The 9,229-nt window shown below is 46.7% G+C and overlaps 1 protein-coding gene across 1 annotated transcript in view; it reads right to left on the bottom strand.

The window, feature by feature from the left end:
- Positions 1-4,472: 4,472 nt before the first annotated feature.
- sema4f (sema domain, immunoglobulin domain (Ig), transmembrane domain (TM) and short cytoplasmic domain, (semaphorin) 4F) overlaps positions 4,473-9,229 on the bottom strand; it is a 61,933-nt gene continuing 57,176 nt past the window's right edge. The window contains exons 8-14 of the mRNA XM_012820612.3: positions 8,568-8,749; positions 8,038-8,179; positions 7,540-7,759; positions 7,241-7,353; positions 6,899-7,050; positions 6,637-6,689; positions 4,473-6,400 (exon numbers count right to left, since the gene is read on the bottom strand). Of these exons, the coding sequence (XP_012676066.1) occupies positions 5,556-6,400; positions 6,637-6,689; positions 6,899-7,050; positions 7,241-7,353; positions 7,540-7,759; positions 8,038-8,179; positions 8,568-8,749 (1,707 nt within the window). The 3' untranslated portion in view covers positions 4,473-5,555. The remainder of the gene's footprint in view (positions 6,401-6,636; positions 6,690-6,898; positions 7,051-7,240; positions 7,354-7,539; positions 7,760-8,037; positions 8,180-8,567; positions 8,750-9,229) is intronic.

Here is a 9,229-nt window from a genome sequence, read left to right as displayed (position 1 = left end):
ATACACTGTATATATATATATGTCTTGACAACAGTAAATAGTATGATAGGCAAGAGTGTATGTTATTTGCATTGCAGTGACTTTTTGATGTGTTACACCCAAATTAATATTGGAGAAACATAAAGCCCTCAGACTCACAACTGCACCTAAGAGTTTAGATATGTGGCCCTCCACAATATGCTGTCATGATGGTTTTTCAGCTCACCTCTATCGCTTAGTAACCTGATCATGTACTTGTGTGTAGGAAAAAATATGGTGACTTACAATATCTTGGTATTCTATTGCACTACTCACTTCCAACTCCTCTCTTGCACTGTGATGCAATGCAATGCTAATGACAGCCGATAACTGGTAAACCAACTGTTTCCTTATCTTTTTGATGCGTTGCCCTTTATGCAAAGTGCATCTTGAATCACATCAAATGTGTTGAATTGGCCAGCAAGCATCACACCTTCAGCATGGGTGTTGTGGGTGTTATTATTGTGTACTACAAATGTGTTCCTTGGAGTGTAGGGCCACTTGTGTTGAAGTCTGTTATTCCCCATAAGCTCGAAACCCAACATGTATATGAAATATACAGTGGCAAGGTTTTATGTTTGTGTGTTGCATCGGCACCTCAGGAGCACAGGTTTTTGTTTTTGCACTTCAGAGCTGCAGGTTTTTGTTTTTGAATTTTGCACTTCAGAGCTGCAAGTTTTTTTGTATTTTGAACTCCAGTGCCACTGTACAAACTGATCTGCCTCCACACTAAATCCAGGCTGCCCAGAGTGTCCTGATTTTGGAAGTGAGCTGACCAAATACAGAACAGGATGTGTCACGAGTGAATAAAATTCAGGTTTTACCCGGCACTAATATATATGCAGAGCAAACAAGTCTTTAGTCACAGCTCATGTGTAAGTAGACCCTCAGTAAGGGTCTTTATGTATTGGTATTGCATATTTACAAAAAGTATGGTACAGTTTATTTATTTGTCTTTCCCACTATCCCGAATACTGGTATTCTGCTTTAACACAGAATTACAGATTCGTTTTTAAAAGGATTAATAGCACCACAGCCAGCAATGGCTCAGTAATCCATCACCACACAATTCACACAAGTTCTCATTTGACTTATCTTCCTTTAGAATCCGAGGCGTTGAGACCACAGAAAGGTGGGTTTGGTTATCTCCCAAATTATAATATGGGAATGGAGGTGCGTATCCTCTTCCTGCGACATCAGATGGTGGCAATGTTCACTTAATGATGAGGAACAATGAGCTATAAAAACTCATTCTTTCTACTTTATTATAGATATTTAAGATGGGAACGAACTGCCTAGTACTACCAGAGCAGGGGCGTCCCTCTCTACCTTCAAGAAGCTTTTGAAGACCCAACTCTTCAGAGAGCACCTCCCCTCCTAACTGGCACCTGACTAGCGCTTAACTTGCACTTCAGCAGTTACATTCCTGCACTTCTTTTTCCTCTTTTCTAGGTTGTTGTTTTTCTAATTCTCATGTAAAGTAGTATTTATTGTTACACCATGCTTTTTTATTGCTCTTAGCTTGACTGTTCTCTCCCTTGTACGTTGCTTTGGACAAAAGCGTCTGCTAAACGACTAAATGTAAATGTAAAATGGGATCATGGGCCTTTTATAACATTAACAAGATCACACTCAGTTATTACAATTATTTTGCTTTTGGGCGTCGGTTGGTTGAAATGTTAAATCAACTCCAAAGACATATCTCACGGTTCCATATTCACCTTTCCTTCCTCAGTGAACGTGACCCTGGCTCCTGCCACCGCCCACTCACAACTCATCCTATCTGCTGACGGGATACAGGTCATCAGCGTAGACGCGCCACGAACCGTCGCTCCCAGCAAAGAGAGTTTCGGCGCAGAGCCCTCCGTCCTGACCCGAGAGTGCTTCATTCGCGGTAGACAGACACTATTGCTAGTTGCTGGTGCACTGGAACCGTGACTGGATCGTGGGTCTGCGCTGGGAGCACGTCAACCGGAGTGGCTCGTTAAAGGTCAGCCCCCGTGACCTGTTCCTAGTCCTTAAGCTGCTCGACGGAACCTGTTATTCTACCGGGTCCAGCGGGGCCATCGTTCAACTCCGGAAAGACATCCAGAGTTGGAGTGTCCTGAATTACAACGAGGGCCTAGTCAGTTTCTACGACGTGGAGGACGATTGTATTGCTCATTTTATACTCGCTCATCCTGCATTGCTTCACTGAAACTCTCTGTCCTGTTTTCAACCCAGGGCTCAGTGATGTGGAGAACTCAACCCACAAAATAGCCTGTCAGAGGCCAGAAGCTTGAAGTCTATATGCTCCCTTAATACTGCGCGGTTCGGTTGCTATGGTACAAAAGAGAGTAAAATTAAAGTCTGTGTGTGTGTGTGCAGGTGACTGTGAATAACAAAAATGTCGAAGTCTGATTAGGTTTTGGGTATGAATATAAGCTATTATAGTATAGCTACTGGATATAGATACCTGGCTGACTGGTTGTTGGAGATGGATGATATGTTATCTTGGCACACAGAGATGGATAGAGAAGGCTTTTGACCTGGGAGGCAGTGAAGCATAGACAGGGTGGGTCTCTGGGGACCTACCACGGTGAAGATCAGAGAGACTCTGAAGAATCATACAGTCATAGGCTTTGAGGTGTGCTCCGAGAAAGAAATTCTAACTCTAGAGTATCTCCTTTCAAGAGGTGTGGGCTGAGTTCCTTCTGAGCTCTGTGGTTGTCCTTACATCAGCTTCCTCCAGACCTCACTGCACTATTCAGTGTTACATTAAATTTGGATACTTCAGCTGCAACTATCACCATACCTGTCAATCAAACCACACCTAAGCCTGTGCATTTTTGCATTTTTGGTCAATGTGTGAATGAAGGATAAATCATTGTTATTTTTAAGGTAGTAGCAGGGACATACTCTATATTTTGTATGTAGTATTAAGTTTCTATTAAGTCTAAGTGTATCATAGATTGGTAAGTACAATTACCAATCACAGGATGTAACATTTTGGGGGACTATCACTGCTGTTCATTTTGAAAGAGATATTTTGAATGAAATACTAGGTTCTCACCTAAATTACATATTTGTATGTACAGCGGCATGAACGATGAACATACAGTATTTCATGTTTGCGCACTTAGATGATACTATGATGCACAGAAGCACAGGGACTGACAGGTAATAAGAGGTAGCACTTTTTTTATACGCATTCTCACACATACTGCACAGTCATCCACATACAAAGACACAATATAGGTATTCCAAAAAATGTGCATTTGTTTCATTATTATATATAAATTATAAAAATAAAACATAGCCTATACAACATATCTGTACAACAGTTAAATGGATTCTGCACGTCTGTAAAATAACTAAAGAGAAGGTAAACTCTTGAACAGTCATGTTTACAACATAACGAACCAGCTTACGCTAATCATTTTACGCACAAGATCCATGTCTGATTTGACACGATAATAGATGTTTATGGGACGTTAAGGGAGACCAAGGGGACATTCTTGACTTGGGTTACTACCACCAAAGCTCTGGCCCAGTCGCATCCACTATATTTAGATGGTCCCTGTGGACTAAAGATACAGGTGCATCATGGGAATTGAAGTCTTCCTGTTGTATGTGTAAATTATTGTTAATCTGCTGGGGAAGTGTTCGTACCTGTGACCAATAAATGCTGACAGGACAAGCTACATTATGCCACACATACAATTCTGAGTATTACCTTCTCAAATGCTTAAGTAAATGTAACAAAAAAGAATACAATGGAGAAAACACCACTCCTCAACACAAGCAGAACCGTGGATTTATAAACAGAGGCATTCTAGAGAGAAGTTCCCCCTAGTGGCAGAAGTAGCCCACTGTCATTCACAGCAACAGGGCTTCTATAACAAACAATATGACCACAAAAAAAGGAACGACAACGTTCTCTCTCGCTCTTCTTTCTTTAGACTTTAGACATTTGCCTCGTGTAAATGGTCATCATTCGTCAACATACCTCTATTTTTGGATACTTACTCAGCACCTCAGTTGCAATCTTGCTTTGGTGGTCTGCCTGTACATAAGAAAAACAGATTTGCTTCCAGTACTTCCTGCCTGCCTCTCATTCTTTTGTAGATTAATTTCTATTGCAACATATGGGCCACAATCTCATATGTCATTTTTCTTTCTTAAAAAACAACAACATTCCAAAACACCATTACATGAACTTGGTCCATAGAACTGTAGACAGCAACATACAGAAAGGGTCTGCATTATTCATTTTTTGTGATCTCTCTTAAGGGTGCAATTTGACCTCTTCAAACACGTAAAGACAGTTAGTTAAATTAAAGAAAGACGGAAAAAATAGATTCGTCATTGTCATTTATCAATGCCTGACAACAACAAAAAATCACTGATCCTTCCAGCCAAACAAGGGTAAATACCATTTGCCAACAGAAACAAACACTGTATGGCCTTCATGCAACCAAATAACATCCTGGAGGAATTGGCAATCTCGTTGCCAAGGTGCTGAGAGTTTCCAGGGAACGGTGTGAGATAAACAACTACAGGCTAACAACCGGCTCTCATATCCTGCTTCGATTACTTCGGTCTGACTGCAGTTGCATCTCTAGGCAGACAGTCCTGCAGTGCGAATTCAGGAAGAATCCCCTCGAGTCCAGTCCAGTCTCGGGCCCAGCAGGCGTAGGCTCCTCTGGCCGAACGTCCTTCGTGACCTCTCGCTGACTCTGCGGTCTTTGGTTTTGGCCTGTCAAAAGCACTGTCCGTTGACCTCCTCCTCAACTGGTCCATCCTCAACTCAGCCTTATTGGTCCAACTGTGAGTGTGAGTTCCTGTGTCACGGGTCTCACTGTCCTGGTGTCCCTGGTCCCAGTAAACCCAAAAGGTGCACGCCGACTCATAACCACTAAAAGAGGAGTCTCCCCCCTTTTCCATGGCCCTCTAACATGGAGGAGAGAATGTAGAGTGTGTGTGTGCGTTTGCACCACACTCAGTATAACAGAGAGTCACAAGTGTGAGATGTGTAACACACACACACACATACAGGAATGAGAGGGACAAAGAGAGGCAGGGAATGGGAACGGTGTGGATGGTTTACATACAGTCAGCAAACACACACACACACACACACACACACGTGTGTTTCCTGTGTGGATATCTTGACATGTTTACAGGTTTGTGGGTACGTGGAATATGTTTGCACACAAAAAAAAAAAAAACACAAAACATACGCCAACCGCACACAGACGGCCCACACACAGACACACACACAGTACACACACACAGTACACACACACAGACACACACACAGTACACACACACAGTACACATGTCACTATCAGCTCTTGTTTTATGGCTCTGTGTCCTGTTCACAGTGACAGAGTGGCAGTCAAGGCTGTGGCTGTCATCAACTCATCTCTCCATCCCTCAATATCTTTTTCTTTCTCTCTGCCATGTTCACCCCAATCCATCTCTCTCTCTCTCTCTCTCTCTCTCTCTCTCTCTCTCTCTCTCTCTCCCTCTCTGTCTTACTCATTCTCTTTCTCTCAGATGGAGCTCTCCTCACACTGTGCCAGCGGTGCTCCGCGGAATGCCTGCAGTCCAGCCAGCTCCTCATCCAGGCCCGACAGGCCCTCGCCCATCTCCGAGAGCCCCTCCGACAAGCCCTCGCCCTCCTCGCCCTCGGGCCCCGGCCTCTCGCGCCCATCCAGCCCGTGGTGGTGGGCCAGCTTGGTGCCCGACTCGGACAGCTTGACCTCACCGCTGCTGCTGCTGTTGTTGCAGTAGATGTGCGGGCCGTTGTGCCCGTGGTCGCTGTGCCCGGTGTTGCGGCCACCGCCGCCTCCTCCTCCGTGGCCGTTGAGGGTGCCGTTGCGCTTGGTGAGCGGCACTGCTTCCGACATCAGGCTGGCGCTGCTGGGGGACTGGGGCGTGTCTGACGACGGCAGCAGGTCGTGCGTCTTCTCCGAGATGGAGGAGCTGAGGCCCGCGCCTTTGCCCCCGCCGGCCCGGCGGTGGCGCAGCAGCAGGCAGAAGATGCCCGCGGCGCCCGCCATCATGCCCAGGACGAACAGCAGCACGTACCACGCCACGAAGTGGCGGCCGCCACCGGCCAGGGCCACGTTGCCCCCCGCGGTGGGGTCCGCCAGGGTGAGGTGGTACTCGGCGCGCCGACAGGGGGGTTGCTCGCGCCCGCCCTCCTCGCACAGGCACACGTACTTGCCCACCGTGTCGCGCGTCACGTGCACCTCCAGGTCGGACAGGCGCTGGCGCGTCAGGCGGTGGGAGCGGTGCTGCCAGAAGCAGGGGCGCGGGGAGACCTGGACGCAGGGGAGAAGCACGCGGAGGCCATCCAGAACACGCACCTCTGTCACCGCAGGAGAACAACGACCTGCAGAGAGAGAGAGAGAGAGAGGGAGAGAGAGAGAGAGAGAGAGAGAGAAAGGAAAAAGAGTAAGGAAAAAGAGTAGGGGTGTGTGTGTGAGAGAAATACAGAATTGTTATGCATACTATACTTACTATACTTACTATACCATACTACAAAAATTCATAATGGTGGTTAGGAAGACTTAGTGATTTTGGAGGCCACAGACAGTCAATGTATTATGACACACAGTTCAGACCTACCTTCTCCAGTGTTACATTGGCTCAGTGGGTCTTCAAACTCGCCATTTCCGCGCCTAACACAGAAAAAATAGGATTAACAATAATGCATTATTTGTCTGTCTGCGCGCCTGTGTTCTGTGTACACGACTGTCTCTGTACACGTTTCTCTGTGCACATGTACGTATATGAAAGTGTATGATCTGTGTGCGGGTGTGTTTTTGTGGGCATGCATGCAGTGGACATAACGGTACATATTCAGGTGGTTCAAAGGGGGGTCACTCACTCGGTGCCGACCCCGTCGCAGGCTCCTGCTTTGGGGTTCCAGACGCAGCCCAGGCCCCGGGCGCGGGCGCACACCTCACAGCTGGGGTACAGGGCGCACCCCTTGGCCGCCTGCCGCACCAGAGAGGAGGGGGAGCCCACTAGCGCCACATCCTGATGGGGGAGGAGGGGGGGATTATTACATCAATGGGTTCACTGTATGTGTATACGTGGATAACATTTTGCATAGGTATGTGCTTATGTTCAGTGACTGTATATGTATGTGCGTATGGTGTCTATGGTATCTGGTGTCTTTTGTGATTGCATGTGTGGGTGTGTGTAAGAGAAGGTTTGTGTAAAATACCTTGTATAAAAGGATGTTGTTGATTGGCTCAAAGGGAGAGGAAAACAAAGGGATTTCTTGTAGCAGTGTTGCATTCTGACCAACTACTGCAACCCTGTGCAGCTCCCCACGATCTGTGATACACAGAGAGAGAAAGAGAGAGAGAGAAAGAGAGAGAGAGAGAGAGAGAGAGAGAGAGAGAAAAAGATCCAACTTTTAATATTCTCTTTATTGGAATAATGATCTCACTTAACACTTAATTTTTAATACAAAAAAATTCAAAAACGTAATTTTCTTCCCCCTCCCTTTGCGTGTCTTACCTGTGCCCAGGTGCAACACGACAGCAGTGCGTTTGTCATCATCGTTGACGGACGAGAGGGTGACGGCCAGCTTGGTGTATGTTATCCCCCTTCTGACCAGCAGGGGCGCTGAAACCACACTGTTCTCCATCAGGGGGTGATCGCGCGTGAACGTTAGCACCTTATCAGGCAACTTTAGAGAGGAGTCAAAACCCTCGGCCTTCAGAGCGTGGTTAAGACACTGCAAGGGAGGGGTGGAGCGAGAGAGGGATAAAATAGTCAATTACTTGCATTCGCCCATTTTTTCATTTAACAAACATCAAGGAATACACTGAAATGAAATGGAGTAGGCTATGTATGGTAAATGAGTTATACTAAGGCTGTGTGCTTCTTGAATGTTCCGTCAGATCTTTGCGCGGAGAACCCAAAGCACAGTGAATTCAGCGCAGTGTAGATGTGTGTGTGTGTGTGTGTGTGTGTGTGTGTATGTGTATAGACGTGTGTGTTGTGGGTCGTTACCTGTCCTGGTCGTGGGGTGGGCACGGGCTCAGGGTTGTTCCAGTTCTCGCAGGTCTTCTTCAGTTCCTTAAAGGGGCCGTCCATCACCTTACTGATGTCAGCCAGACTGTACACACACACGGCAGACTGCTCCACCCTGTCCCTACACAGGCAGAAATGAATGGAACGGGCAGAAATGAATGGAGGGCATAAATCAAGCAAATGAATAAACCCCCTGGCATAGACACAAGCTCATCTGAAGGTTATAAAATACGCATTTCTGATGCAGGATCAGTGAAATAAAGTGGCTATGTGAGGCCCAATACTTGGTTTACATAATTTATTAACAAAGCGTCAGTAAATTAAATATAATATAAAATTAAATTTAAAACAATTATTTAAAGAGCTTTTTTGTTACACTGTATATGCATGACCAAATATGCAATTTTGCTACTTGCAGTTCTGCACTAAGCCTAAATTGAAGGATGCATTTCTAACTGAGTCATTTCTGGGTGGAGGCTAGCAGACGCAGACATAGAACTGGTTCTGACCACTGGGAGGTGAAGATGCCGTAGAAATGCGTGCTGCTGGGGTCGCCGGGCCGGTGCTGCTTGGTGAAGACGTCGGTGAGCACGCTGAAGCGCTGGCCGCTGGCCCGGTCCTCACACACCAGCTGGGCCTTCAGGAACGTGGTCCAGCGCCGCTGCAGCGTCTTCATGCCGCCCACATCCGACTGAGAGAGAGAGGGAGAGAGAGAGGGAGGGAGAGAGGGAGAGAGAGAGGGAGAGAGGGAGAGAGAGAGGGAGGGAGCGATAGAAATTGATATTTACTATTCACTGGAATAAGCAATTAGAGCCAACTGGGGAAATCGTTTCACATTTCCTGCCAAAGCATGTTAACCAGAAGGTGTGTGTGTGTGTGTGTGCGTGCGTGCGTGCGTGTGTGTGTGTGTGTGTGTGTGTGAGCGGAGATGTGTGTGTGTGTGTGTGTCTGAGCGGAGGTGTGTGTGTGTGTGTGTGTGTGTGTGTGTGTGTGTGTATGTGTGTGTGTGTGTCAGCAGAGGTGTGTGTGTGTGTGTGTGTGAGTGTGTGTGTGTGTGTGAGTGGAGGTGTGTGTGTGTGAGTGTGTGTGTGTGTGTGTGTGTGTGTGTGTGTGTGTGCGTGCGTGTGTGTGTGTGTGTGAGCGGAGGTATGTGTGTGTGCATGCATGTGTG

This window comes from Clupea harengus, chromosome 18, assembly GCF_900700415.2.
Source record: "Clupea harengus chromosome 18, Ch_v2.0.2, whole genome shotgun sequence".
NCBI lineage: Eukaryota > Metazoa > Chordata > Actinopteri > Clupeiformes > Clupeidae > Clupea > Clupea harengus.
The sequence above is the reverse complement of the archived record's forward strand: the minus strand, read 5'-3'. Positions and strand labels throughout refer to the sequence as shown.